General features: G+C 32.9%; 2 protein-coding genes across 2 annotated transcripts in view; one reads left to right on the top strand and one right to left on the bottom strand.

The window, feature by feature from the left end:
• Positions 1-4,656: 4,656 nt before the first annotated feature.
• On the bottom strand, positions 4,657-5,783 carry LOC111384792 (aquaporin TIP1-1-like). Its single transcript, XM_023009116.1, has 2 exons — positions 5,307-5,783; positions 4,657-5,223 (listed from the first exon to the last, which is right to left on the bottom strand). Exons 1-2 carry the CDS (start codon positions 5,709-5,711, stop codon positions 4,852-4,854), a joined length of 777 nt encoding a protein of 258 aa, XP_022864884.1. The 5' UTR covers positions 5,712-5,783; the 3' UTR covers positions 4,657-4,851.
• An 8,404-nt stretch (positions 5,784-14,187) lies between these two features.
• LOC111384793 (superoxide dismutase [Cu-Zn], chloroplastic-like) overlaps positions 14,188-15,205 on the top strand; it is a 2,698-nt gene continuing 1,680 nt past the window's right edge. Inside the window, exons 1-3 of the mRNA XM_023009117.1 lie at positions 14,188-14,586; positions 14,950-15,011; positions 15,144-15,201. Of these exons, the coding sequence (XP_022864885.1) occupies positions 14,280-14,586; positions 14,950-15,011; positions 15,144-15,201 (427 nt within the window). The 5' untranslated portion in view covers positions 14,188-14,279. The remainder of the gene's footprint in view (positions 14,587-14,949; positions 15,012-15,143; positions 15,202-15,205) is intronic.

Raw genomic sequence — 15,205 nt, 5'->3', positions numbered from 1 at the left:
TATATGGCCGAGTGAGGATTTTCTGGAAGTCTTCGAAACTGAAAGAGTCACCAGATTGGGTTTGTGAAGCAGCCATTGGGAACGAAATAAAGTTTTGTTGAAGTTTGCTTGAGAAACGTAGTAAAGAAGCAAGAAGATGAACAGTAATATTGCGAGAGAGAAGCGCGAAACAATGAGGCGTGATTTAGTGGTGCGATGAAATGACGTGTATTTGGGGGGTTATAAAGGTTTGCAACGTCGCGCCTTTTCAGGCTATGGAAGGAAATAATGATTGAAATTCTTGGGAATTTCAAATGTTGCTGGAAAATACAAAGTGAATATGGCAAAAATTAATAATTTGTATTAATTCTGCCATAGTGGGGGGTAATTGTTGACACACTAAAAGTGCAGCCCAAATCGAATAGCCCAAAGAATGAAGCTCAAATGGGCAATTCAGGATAAAAGCCCAAATAGGGTTATTAATGAATGCAGTGGAAGCTCACGAATGCAATAACACCATCGCCCAAACTTGCAAGACGCCCAAGATCTGAGTGAATGAAGTGCCTTGCAGTCGGCCAGAGTTATGACCCTATTATCGCCCAAACCTTCGAATCGCCCAAGATCTTAGCAAACATAAGATGTTATGGTTATCCAAAAGTGCAGTTATCGAAACAGTTATTGAGTAATCTTATCACGTTTCACGATTCAAGGAGTTTGGTTGAAGACGGTTGAACGACAAAGAAGTAGTGGCAGCAGTTAGAGACGGCAATTCCACGATAAGTTGGCCACCATGAAGAAAGTGGGTAGTTATAAAGCAATTAAGCAGTTTCTAAACGATTGATCACGAAGAGATTATCAAGGGAATATAAAAGAAAGAAAAGACATAAAGCAAAAGGCCCTGAATCAAACACTCTCAAATAGAGAATATGTAATTTCAATTTCTTAGTTTAGACTTAAACATTTCTTTTCAGTACTCGTGTGTTTGCGCCCCTTGGAGGCATTCTGTTTAGTTCCAATTGTAAAGTCATCGCCAATAAAACACCCATTTTTGGGACTTTGTCTCAAGAGATTTGTTTCTTACACAATCGTCTGATCCATTTTTAATTGTTAGTGACTACCCGGGTGAAACACACCCCTTTTCACTTCCAAAAATGGGGGCCAAATGGGGACATAAATAGAATGGATGATGTATAATGAGATAATTATTGATGATTATTTAGTATTATCATGATACATAAATAAGTTTTATCTAGTTTGAAAAATCTATTTCATTCCAATTGTAATTCTTATCTTGAACCCTATAAATAAAGAACATTTATTCTTCATAATATACACACAAATTTATTAACTTATATTCTCTCTTCTCTCTTTTATAACATAATAATAGATATTTCTAAATGAACTTCGTTACTTAAATTCAAATATGGCCAGACCAGTTATTTCAATTGATTAAAGACAGCTGCTAGAAATCCAGGGCCCGCAAGGGGTGCCTATTTGACACCCCCTATTGGAGGAGGGCTGTCGGCACTGGATGAGAAGGGTTTAAAAATAAGGATAGATCAAGTTATTTCAATTTAAAATGAAAAAAGGGACTAATTTCTTGATTTGGTCGGCAAAATAGATTTTTAATGCTTTTTTTTTTTTTTTGGGTGTTTATAATAATTGGTTGATTGATCCGGCACTGTACATTCTGGCCTTTTTGGTGAAACAAATTGCACCATCAAATCAACTCATCTATCTCAAGACTATCACGTTTGTTGAAAATTAAAATTAATTTAAACTAAAGTCAACAATTAATTTTAACCGTATATTTTATGAGATTCACACTTTTCCAACCACTTATTTCAACAACTTTTATCAAAGTTTAATAAAAAATATAATTTTAATCCTAATCAAATAGTTCTAGTAATAAACTCCAAGGAACCATACTCTTTGTGTGGATAGCATTAAGCCTCAATAAGATATCCTTAAAAAAGTATTTATAAATAAGTAATTTTTTATCCAAAAAAAAGTAAATTACTTAGTTTAATACTAATCTTTCCATTATTTGGTAATCAGTTTTATCATTTGTGTGTTTTTTTATTTGACATGTAACTTTCATAATTTACAAAATAAAAAATAATTCGAATAAATAAATAATTACTACAACCTATTGTTTTGAAATTCGACAAATGTATAGTATAATAATGATACCGAAGAAATAGTTTTATTCGAAAGATTACGCGTAACTTCATATTATTGGATAATATATTTTGTGCTTATCGCATCGAAAATCATGAAATAAAATTGCTCCAAGTGGTATTCTGCTGAAAAAGATAGGTTTGTATTTATATTTGAAGTGACAAAAAAATAATCATATTTTTAATCCACGTATCTGTTAGAATATTCCAGTAATGAAAAATAAATTGGTAATGCGTCCCTACAAAGCAATATATATTTTATTGAGACAGTTTGCCTTAGAAGTTCAATTCAAAAACTCACAATGCTTGCCTAATCTATAATAAGTAAATTTTATAATAACAATGTTTTATGCAAAGATTGAATAAGTTTTATTTAGCTTAATTATTTTAAAATAAGTTACTTATTTCAAAGATCGAATAAGTTTTATTTAGCTTAATTATTTTAAAATAAGTTACTTATTTCAATAGTGTGATTGTACAAAATAAAATATACAACAGAATTTAACTTTATCAAAATAAATGCAAAAAACTATATATTCAATAAAACACAACGTGCTATAGCTGGAGGCATAATGACTAATCAAAATCTTTGATTAGGCGCAACCATTTCAAGTGCAATGGATCTATACTATAGAGTCATAGACAATCTCGATAAATAGCATTTTGAACTAGAAAATGTGTCCAAATATGAAATGACGTTATCGAAGACTAATAGTTCAGAGTATAGCATTATATTCACATAAAATCAGTCATTGCATTTTACTATCCCTCTATTACTTAGGATCGTTTGATAGCACTCAATTTCATGGAAAATGTCATATTCGAGGAATTCGTTTTCTACTTTGACTGTTTGATACAAAAGTATAATTGGAGTTCGAATTTCAAGGTACAAACCCTTAAAACATGTTTTTTGCCAATTACATGAAAATCAAATTCTTAAGATTTTGATGGTTTTTTCTTTTCCAACTTTCATGAAATTGGTTAGTCTTTTTTCTCTTTGCAATCAAACGGACCCTTAGTTTTCTTCTTTTGATTGTCCCAATTGATTTCCCCAAAATATTATTAACACGAACGGATTCTTAATATATTGATGGGTTGATTCTTGAAGTATTTGTAGTGTTTTCAAAATTATAAGTTAGTCAAACATTTTTTGTTATCACCATGCTCCATATGATCCAAGGCTTTCATCCGCCCATCAAATGACACCTGGCTGATGATCTACTTAGAGGAAAATAAAAATCCATTCTCCATTCTCCAAAAATTTCTCCCCTAAAGAATTTTCACTATTTTATAGATGAAACATTTTGAACATTGTTGAATTTTCACAGAGTTTCAACCGACTTAAACGTTAAAGTTTTTTAAAGAGATCCCTTTTTGACATTCTCTTTTAATTACTTCTCATGTTGATTCTTGCAATTATTAATATTAAATAGCATTCCTATTTAAAGAAAGCCGTAGAATGATAATTGTCCTATGAAGAAGAAGAAGAATTGTTAATTGTTATATGGGCCAGATAAATATACGTAAATTTTTTTATTTGTTAAAAGGGTAAATAATATTTTATTAGATATTAGCATTAGTTTGAATAATATTTTGAAGGATCGTGCTTCACCAACAGGGGATCGATCTGATAGAACCCCACCAATAATTAAGAGTGGGAGGAGGCGTGGCCAGGCCAGCTCGCAAAAGATGCTTCTAGTTATTATTATTATTATTATTTATTATTATTATTATTATTATTATTGGCTTTTTAATTTCTTTAAGTTTTAAAAGATAGAATTTTATCATGAAATGATAAGAGGCTAATTTACCAAAATTCAACGATAACACTTGATACGTTCAATTAAATGAATTATGTGATATCGTATTTAAGTGAATTTAGTATTTAATTACATGCTCTACTCAATTTACAATTGAAAAGAGTGAACTGATCGGTCAAATTGAGCGAAGTTAAAGGTAATGATAAAGTTACAGCAGTCATTTTCAAATAGATTACATTTATTGAACTATTATGTGCTACACCCTAAAACAATTGTTTTGTCCCCAGTTCATTTATTACGACAAAATATTTCAAATGTCAAAAATTGAGGTCGAGGTACACTGGTTTAAGGGATTATTAAAGACTTGGAAACGATAGGACTCGAATCAAATTAGAAGGAACAAGTTATTTTTTAAGTACTTACTTTTTTTTAAAGAAATTTGTTGATAATAAAAGTTAATCCACCCTGCTATGCTTACAGAAAAATGCAAAAAAATAAAAAAAAAAAAAAAAAAAAAAAAAAAAAAAAAAAAAAAAAAAAAAAAAAAAAAAAAAAAATTTAAAAAAAAAAAAAAAAAAAAGATAGCAGACCAATCAAATGCTGCCGTGCCTTGCCATGGGCCCTGGATTTTTAGGGCGCCAAATGTTGGAGGGGGGCTGGACAGGGCCCATGTGGGATTGCCAACTTCAAGTAGGCAGAATGTAGTGTATCGAGAATATATATTTTTAGCTTTAATATAAAAATAGAAAACAGCTTATTATAACGACAAAACTTGAAATTGGGAATAGAAATACAGCAACAGCAAATACATGATGCAAATTCAACAGAGAAGTACAAACAAGATAACAAAGAGAACAAGCTTAAATAAATCCTCCCACCAAGCAGCAAAAATACAAAAGCATAAAATAACCGGGTGGTTTTCATTTGATTAATCAGTACTCTGAACCTGGCAAGGGTTCGTGAGAATGGTTGACGAAGAAGACTTCATAAACAATACCAGCAAGGCCACCACCGATAAGAGGTCCAGCCCAGTATACCCAGTGATGGGTCCAGGTGAAGCTGACCAGAGCTGGACCAAATGACACTGCAGGGTTCATTGAAGCACCGGTAAATGCACCACCCGCCAGAATATTGGCACCCACGATGAAACCAATTGCAATTGGTGCAATAATGCCAATTTCTCCCTTCTTTGGGTCAACAGCGGTGGCGTACACAGTGTAAACCAGGCCAAAGGTCATTACAATCTCGAAAACAAAGGCGTTCCACACCGACACGCCGGCAGTTAAAGCAAATGCAGATGTTTCCTGCATCGAAGTTTCATTCAATAAATTAGGAGCCGCTGTTATTGTTTGGGAGGACCAAGAATTTGTTTATTTCTAAAACTTACCAGTCCACCAGTTGAGAACAAGAGGAGAAGGCAAGCAACGACAGAGCCCAGCAGCTGAGCAATTATATAAAGGATACCACGGAAGAGAGAGACGTTTCCACCAAGAAACAAACCAAAAGTGACGGCAGGGTTTACATGACCGCCGGAAATGTTAGCACTGACGGCAACAGCTACAAACAAAGCAAAACCATGAGCCACCGCTGCCGCCACAAGGCCGGATGGGGAGGTAGGAGCATTCCCAGTCAATTTGTTGTAAGCCATGCCGGAACCCTCACCAGCAAACACAAAAATCAGGGTACTGAAGAACTCGGCTAGCGCCGCCTTGATAGCACCGGGCTGGCGGAACTCATCTCGATGTCCAAAGGCAACCCGTCGGAGTGGCACGTTAAAGAACTCGCTAGACATGGTGGTACGTAGTACAACTAATAATTTGGGTGACAGTGTGTCTGGGTCACTTCAGGGCTTGTCCTAAGATGTGCATGCTACTTTATACTGGGAAATTCATGCATTGCTTGGAAGCAACTTGTGTATCCGGTAGCCGGTGGCATTGAGATTCTCAAAAGAAAATTATGGTGAGGGACCATGAACTGTTTCGACAGCAAAGCGATCACCTCTATGACTTAATGAGATATGACACGTGTACATAAAAAGATAAGGACGACGTCACGTGGTATGGAGCAGGGTGCCTCTTTGATACTATATCGGAGCAATTCATACAAATTCGAAGAATGGTCTAGAACTGAAGATAAGTTTTTAATGCAAATAAAAAATAAAGAAAAAATCGAAAATAATTAAATGGCCATGAATTATTAGGTGCAATGGGTCATCTACTTTCGTTTTTTTATCGTCGATGAATTTAAGTGCGTCATAATTTTCATTAATGAATTAGGTTGTCATCTAATGTGTAAATAGGGTCAGATTGAATTTTGATCTGAATTCGATCCGAATTCAATAGAATTAATAGGAGATGAATTTAAGATCTTAGTTCGATAATCTAATCAAGATTCGAATTCGATAATCCGTTAACTAAATAAAGAAAATATAGATATATGTTAATTTGATCCAATTTATTATAATAATATAATATATTTTATACATCATTGCATTTTTATATTTTTTTAATGATGGAGGAGCCCACAATCACTATCCTTCGAGTTCACATTGAATAAACCTTTGGGCTGATGCAATATATCATTGCATATTTTATTATACATAATTTCTCTCTCTCTCTCACTCTCTCCGTGTATATATATATATATATATATATTTTAAATAAAAAAATAAAAGCACTACTTTGTTCAGAATGTGTAATAAAAAATGAGTATAAAAAGGCCCAATGCAATGTATTTTTTATTTACTTCTTGATCTAGAAGGATATATTAATAGCTAGGAATGTTTATTTTTCTAAGCATCAATCTTATTCATAACTTCCACTTTCTCGTCTCTTATCTCTTCACTCTCTTATTTATTACGCGCCTACTTTTCTACTTTTGTTTTAAAAAAATTACGAATCATTCTCCATGTGACAGGTCGTGAACGGTGAGAGGCGCCCAGACCATGGGAATTGTTCATGGAAAATATCAATTACCCTAAAAAAGATATATGGATACCTAACACAATTTATTATATTTTCTCTTGTCTAAGCGCCTATAAATATTTTAAATTTTTAACTCATTGCCACTTAGAAATTGTAGCTAAGACTTAAGAGCATGATGTATTATTTTCGGTGTACATTTTTATGGACTGACAACGTTACGTGACAACTTACATATGCTTAATATTTGTCAATTGACATAACAATTCACCCATAGAACCTGTAATGTTTTTTAAATAAGTTCGTAAATTTATTTAATTTAAGCACCCATTCTATCTCCATCTTCTTAATTAACGAGTTGTGCTATGATTTGGATGCTTAAGCCTACCATCTAATCCTTTAGCCTAACATGAAGTTTTACTTATAGGATAACCTCATAACTTTTTTCATGATAATTTTACATTATTTTTTAGAATTTTGATTATAAAAATTCAATGATATAAAAATAGATCCTGGCAATCGATGTGTGTATGGCATTTTAATGACTAATTCAGTAAGTGAAAATCGACCTATTGAAGGCAAGAGTTCATTATTGTCTGAGTAATCGTTCTCTATAAATTGATATTAAAAATAATTAGCTATCAAAGGTATGTTTGAGCCCCTTTAATTTTTGAAAAAATGTATTATGGAATAATAGATTAAAAAAAATCGTAGCAGCGGTCCTCGAACCTTTTCGTCTTTTTGCAGACTTTATCCTAACCTTTATTTTGTGCAATCGAAGGTCCATAACATTTTATAAATATACACTTGAGGTCCATCCAGACGAAAACCTTTCAAAACACTGTCGGTTGATCGCGAAAATTTCTTGAACTATCCGCTGCCACAATGATTTTATTGGATATTGATACCTTTTTAGACGATTTTATTGGATGTTCGTTCTTTAATTTTCTCGGTCAACTGAAGGTGTTTTGGACGGTTTTCGTTCAGATGGATTTCGGGTGTATATTTATGAAATGTTATGAACCTCCACTAGCACAAAATGAAAGTTAGGGTAGTCTGCAAAAAATAAAAAGGTTCGGGATCACGATTGCAATTTTTCGATAATAGATTAATAGAAAATTTGTGATTAAAAAAGAAGGAAAACACTTTTGATTTGCATGTAAATCAAATTTTTTTTTAATCACTTATTTTTCAAAAAAAAAATACTATTTCAACAATTTTTATTTTCATAAAATGAGAGCCAAACGGGGCTATATGGACAAGAATCAATAATGATACATTAGTCCTTATAAAGCAGAGGATAAAAGTAGGAGAATGAAATTCTCCAAACCCTTATGACTTTCATCATTGAAAAACAGTAATCATCTAAAGATGAAAAGATGGGCCTTACTGGAATTTAGTAAATTACTTTTAAGTAGACAAAAAACGACAACAATTTTTCAACTGTGTCAGAATTTTTCAACCGTGTAGGGTCGGGTCTTTCCATAAAGGAAGATGCTTATTGGGACAAGATCTCCACTAAGCGCAGTGACTCGTCCACTTCTGAATTTTTTATATTAAAATTCTACTCATTTTACATTTTTCATTTCTGATTAAAAAAGTAAAATTATTTTATTATCTGGAATTAATGTGGACAATGCATATATTTGAGCAAAATTAGATGTTTAAGATGGAATTTCGCATTTGAGAAATTAATATGATGATTTTGAAGAGAACAGGGGTACTCTCTATTTGACCTGTTACATTAAACTATCAGTACAAAACCAGAAATAAACAAGAAATATTACAAGAAAAATAAGGTAGAAAATGAAATTCTCCAGTCGTTCACAGAGAACTCGAACCACACGGCACCAGATGAAGTTCCTTTCAACAATAGGGCTCAAACTCAAGAAAATACAGGATTGTACCCTTCTGTATGACCCACACCGATCGCCCCAAACCCTAAGGTTTTCTTTTATCAGTTAAAGGAAACCACAAGGGGTAAAATCACACACCAAACTCTCCAATACACACAGTATTATGTATCACAAAGACGGAATCACACAGAAACCAGATCCAATCAGAGATTGGATTCTCACGAAGAAAAAGAGAGGGCTTGGAAGACTCTCGAACCTCAGCCGCAGCTGGAGAGAAGAGAAAATGACGGTCCAAGTAAATTAGGGCAAAGGGGCCAGGTATTTATATCCAACAAAGGCAGCCTTAGATCCAATTTTAATCCGACGGTCAGGAGGCATCCAATATAACTGAAGAAGGCGTGTTTGGCTGCATTAAAATATGCTACGCCAAAAAACACGTTTTATCTACCATTGGGCCGGGGCGGATTGGGTCATGTTATTGGGCAAGAGCCTAAATTGTTAAAACAGTTTTTGGGCTTTGGCCCATTTGTCATCACAGCCCAGAAAGGTTATTGGTCATCACAGCCCAACAACCTCTACCTTGATGCCAATGGGATTTCTGAACACTTGCAGCCCTCCTATTGACACCAAGTTGTACCTGCATTTAAAGAATTAACCTGTATCAATATTCAAAAGTACCAAACATGATTTAAACTTAGAAAGAGGCAATACCTTTGTCCCCATGTCTGATAGATTGTACTGTGTAGGAATTTTTTCAAGAAGAACAGATTCATTTGAGACATATCTCTAATAAAATGTAACTTTACATCTATGTGCTTGGTTCTTTCATGAAAAACAGGATTCTTACACAAGTGTATTGCACTTTGACTATCTGAATAAATAACTACAGGTTCATTTAACATCTTAATTTCAGATAATAGTCCCTTAAGCCACAAAGCTTCCTTCACAGCTTCTGTGGCAGCTACATACTCAGTCTTTGTGGTTGATAAAGCAACTATAGGCTGTAATTGGGACTTCCAACTCACACAGGTACCACAAAGAGTGAACATATAGGCAGAAGTGGACTTTCTATGGTCCCTATCACCAGCAAAATCAGCATCCACAAAGCCTTTAAGTATCATTCCTTCATTACCCTTTTTATATACTAATCCTATACTAGATGTGCCTTTTAAGTACCTAAGTAACCACTTAAGTGCTTCCCAATGTTCAGGACCAGGGTTAGCCATAAATCTACTTAAAGTGCTAATTGCATGAGCCACATCAGGTCTGGTACCGACCATGGGTGTGTTGTCTGACTAAGGCAATGAAACAGGCCCATATACATGCAGCATGGTTCAACAAATTAGTGAGTCGTTGCTTATGAGAGAAATATAATTGAAATTGAATTCAATTTTCAGAATTATCGAAGTTTGTTACTTTCTCTCTCTCCATATATATATATATATGTACACACACGGAGTCAAATATAAATATTGAAAAGTAAAAAATTCTCAACTATTCCTTTTGTTATTTCAAATTGAATAAAGTTATATTACCAACTTTTCCTTCTTTCAAACTTTCTTAGTACTTAACATAATTGTTTTTACGTTGGTACTCAATATTTCCTATCCTTTGTCATTCTCACAAGGTGTCATCATTATAATTTTAAATATCGTGATCATTATTATGTAAATAGTTCTTTCAAGTTCATTTATCTTTATCAATTACTAATGAGTTATACTATGCATATTTTATTATTTAACGTAGTCCATATAATATACGTTAACTTTACTAACATCAAGGTCACACCGAGAACATTTTAGCTTTAGGAAAAAGTTTTGTAAAAGCCACCTAGTCCAAATGATGTTTTCCTTGGTTTTTACGTAAACATGATTTAAAATTTTATTTGCACATAAAGTTAATATTTAAGGAACGAAAATGGCATTACCATGTTTTTATGCAATAAATTAGTAGAGAAATATGTTTCATTTTATTGATTTGAAGGTCAAAGGTATAGCAAGAAACAAGGTTATCACCATCTAGAGGTATTGAGAGGAACTGATTGTGTGCATAGCTTGAACTCACAAGTATACACAATGATTTGAGCAGATAATATTACAAAGTATTAAAGAAGAAAACTAAAGAAAAAAGTTTATTTATTTTAAAATACCTCTCTTTTGGCCCTAGACAACACAATGACTCCCAAGGCTGATATCGAGACATCTCTTTTGGATCGTTAGCTTGGCTTGGTTGGTTGATGTTGGGTCTGTCTGTTCTTTTATGCTATAACTGACCACCAATTATATTGTGGTATAATTTTCACAAATGGCTAGTTTTGGGCCATGTACATAAAAATAAAAAAAACAGTTTAAATAGTTGGCCACGGATTTCATCGCAAAACGTAAGACAGAAGAAAAAACAATCGATTCATTAAGATTGTTGTGAAGCATTTAGAACTTCGTAGGTAAGTCTAATTACAATTGTAATTTTGATTACAAGTGCAATAGTTGTTTAATTCTTCTTGTATTACAGAACGAATTGGTTTTTTTCCTGAAAATGTTGACTTTAAGCGTTCATTGAGATATTTTGTGTTGAACGCTTTTGTAATATGATATTTTTGGAAAAATATTATTACACATTTGTAATGTAGACTATAACATCTGTTTCTGAGTTACATGCAATGTTAGTAGAAAAATGTAACATTGGTCGTAACAATTGTTGTAGCGTTATTGAATTATCTCTATTTTGGGACCAATATTGTAACACTTTCTGCAAAATGGTTGTTACATCAATTGTAGCTTTAATAAATTATTTCTATTTTTCTATTACTAACATTAAGTCCATTGATTGTAACATTACTTATATTTTGTGGTAGATACGACTATTATTTGTATTCCAATACTATTTAAATATTAAGATTACTGCTATTTTGATATTTTAGTTGCATGTATTGTAATTTTTTGGCAGAAATATGTTGGATGATAAGGTGTTTTACACTCTTATCTAGACTTTTAAATCTTAATTTATATTTGATTATTTAGGCGAATTTCTACTAATATTTGTGCATCTACTGTTTGTTAGGTAAATACCCCAGCTTGGATTTGAATCGAGCAAAAAGGAAGAGATTTGGAATAAAATGACCAAAAGATGCATTATGCAAGACAAATAACCTATATGCGGAGCATGTGAGGAAATCAAGGCATATAGTTTGGTTCAAAGAATTCCTCAAGAAAAATGATATATCATTGAAAAAATAATTGAATTTGAAGTTCAACACAAAATAGAGTTGCAATTCGAATTTGTGGATCAAAAGTTAGACTTTTCCAGTTGAATAATGCTACTTAACCCTACTGAGATTATAACCCCCAAGTTTATGTGATGATAGGTGATAGTCTAAATGAAGGATGAAATCCATTTAATTTCACCTATAATTTAATGCTGCATTAGTTTCACATCATTTAATGTCATATTAGCACCACATAAATTGTGGTTATAATCTCAATGGGCTAAATAGCATTACTCTTTGTGGTTAGGCTGTGTAATCATGCTACATGACTAGACTCAGTGACATAATTTTTTTTTTCAGACTACACATGATAGATTTTTATTGGAAGTTGGAAAAACAAAACACAAAAACACTCAATCATGTGCTGCCACATCACTCTGTTTTTCTTCCCTACTTTTCCCCCCATTTTGAGTAGAATTTTTCTGGGTCGTTGGAGTGATGGTGGGCACTTGGGGATGAATATTCAGCTATTGATCGATTCCTACATTTATGTAATTGCTTTGTTTTCTCATTTAATTACTTGTCAATTTAATTAGACCTACACTTATTTATAAGGATTTGTTTTATGTATATTTTTTAGAATAAATTTTGTAAAAAATGATTTTTTAAATTACACGTAAAATTATTTTATTAAAAGAATATATAATTGAAAATGAAGTAAAAAAATAAAATTAAAGAATCCATACAAAACAAGGGCTAAATGTACCTCTGAACTTAATAAAAAATCAACGGTTCAATTGCTTACTATTTTTAACCAATTTTTTATATTTCAAAAAAAAAAATAAATAAATAAAAAGAAATGAAATGAAAAGAAAAGAAATACTCAACATAATTGTTACATTTAACACGTTAGTCAAGACGATACCATGACACTTTTGGCAAACATCATCATAACACCTAAAATATATTCATTGTCTTTGTTCCTATAAGTGACATCTACGTTTATATTTTGTTATTGTACCTACAAGCGACACATCCATTAAAACTAACGAAAATGCCAATTCGTCCACAAAGGTTAGCAAATTAATAAAACTAGAGACCACTAAACATTCACCCAGTTACAATCGGATTAATGGACTTCAATATGTATTAATAAAGTCATATATCACATAATTCCAGCCCAACAACTCTCATAGACATTGGTCACAACAAATTTTTTAGCCTTAATTTATAAATTTATCTATAACACTAGATGGTGAAAATTAATGGTTTTTGAAACTAAAATTCATCAATTTTCAAATTTAGTCATAAGTAAAACAGCTCGAGTGAAAAAATGAAAAAAATACAGATACATCGAAGACACCCAACTCAAACACAAATTAAGGAAAACAAGGAATAGGGAAAATTTTGTCATGGCCAGAAATTTATTCACTTCGATTATTTCTCAACCAAACATTTTTCCTTCAAAAACAAAAAACTCATAAAACTAAAAAAATATAATTCAATAAATTAAACTAGACTCATAAAATGATTTGAAAAGTCCGGATGACGTATGCAAAAAGACTTGATATTAATTCTCATAATACTACACATAGTTATTGTTAACGCATGGTGTGAAAATTTTTAGAATAAATAGTCATCTTTAGCATAAACCCTAACCCCGGGGAAAGGGAATATTTGTATGGTTGAGCATAGCAAAACGCCTTTAACTTTTACCAATATCGTTAGCTACTTTGTTGTTCAAATCCTTTTTCGATTGTTGCTTCTTGCTACCTTCCATAGGCACACTTAGAATATGTATGTGATATAAATAGTTTTTGTAACGTATTATCCAGAGTAAACTTCAAGAATGATCACTCAAGTTTGTGCAAAATTCAAGATGACCCATAAAGTATTTCCTCAATCGAGCACTTGTTACCTGTTAGGAAGGTGTTTAAACTCTAACTTACAAATAATATTTGGTCAAATTTAGTTTCTATCCACGTATTTTTATATAACTCACAAACATTATGAGCTTATTCAATTCTCATTTTTATCCATTAGATTATGATCGATTGCTAGAATCTCGACACTTTTAACATTATCAAACTCAATGTATAAATTCATTGTACAAATAGATTAACTCCTCATCTGGTAGCAATTTTTTATTCAAAAAATAAAAAATTTGAATGTTATTTCACTTTTTCAATCGTCATTTTTGATTTTATCACCCACACAAACTCACTTTTCTTTTTAACGATAAAAAAAGCAATTCTTCCACTGCTGAACTGGTCCTATTTCTTTTCACAGGACTTAGGAGGGATCTGAAGAAGAGCCCAGAAGCCCAAAAATTCGCTCAATTTCGCCCATTCTCACATTATCCAATCAAATCCTAGACGATGCAAGCAGCACTTGCAGTCATGGCCGCACAAGCAATTCTCTCTTCAACACCCCACCACTCTCTCCTCCCAATCTCTTTCAATCCCACCATTTCCACCGCCACCTTTTCGTCATCACTCCCATTTACTTCTTCCTTCCACGGCCTCTCACTCAAAGCCACCACCGCCCGCCCATACTTGTCCTTCTCCGCCTCCGCCTCCCCGAAGCCTATTGCCATTGTTGCCTCCGCCTCCAAGAAGGCCGTCGCGGTCCTCAAGGGCACCTCCAATGTTGAGGGAGTTGTCACGCTCAACCAAGAAGCTGACGGTGAACTCTCTATCTCTTCCATTTTGGAATAATTACACGCACTAACACTCGCAGATACTCAAAACTCAATTTTATATATGCTAATTTAGGTTCTAGATCCTAATTTAAGTCAAGGCTAATACATATCGTGTTAGCCAAACTTGCAGACAAAACTAGTTTTATTAATTCCAGTAAGAACATAAACAAGCAATTTTATTGAAATTGCAGCATATAACAATAATCTTATGGATTAAAATTGAACAGAAATAAAGAATCAAATCTGCAGCAATATTTTAATTGCAGAAAGGAAATGGATTTGCAAACAGATCGTGATGTGTATTCATATTCTGCAATTACGTTTCCGGTGTATGTTTCGATTTTCAGGTCCAACTACTGTGAAAGTTCGTGTGACTGGACTTACTCCGGGCAAACATGGGTTTCATCTAGTGAGTATTATGAGTGTTATTAATTCTATATATTCTGAAGACTTAGGTTCTCTTGTTTCCTAGATCATGAGGAAAAATAAAAACCAAGTTCGAAAATGCTAATCTTATTATCATTTTCTTTGGGTTTTGTAGCATGAGTTCGGTGACACAACAAATGGGTGTATCTCAACAGGTTTAGACTCAATTTCATGTTT

This window comes from Olea europaea, unplaced genomic scaffold (genome assembly GCF_002742605.1).
Source record: "Olea europaea var. sylvestris unplaced genomic scaffold, O_europaea_v1 scaffold3011, whole genome shotgun sequence".
NCBI classification, from domain to species: domain Eukaryota; kingdom Viridiplantae; phylum Streptophyta; class Magnoliopsida; order Lamiales; family Oleaceae; genus Olea; species Olea europaea.
This window is presented reverse-complemented; position numbering and strand designations above follow the sequence as displayed.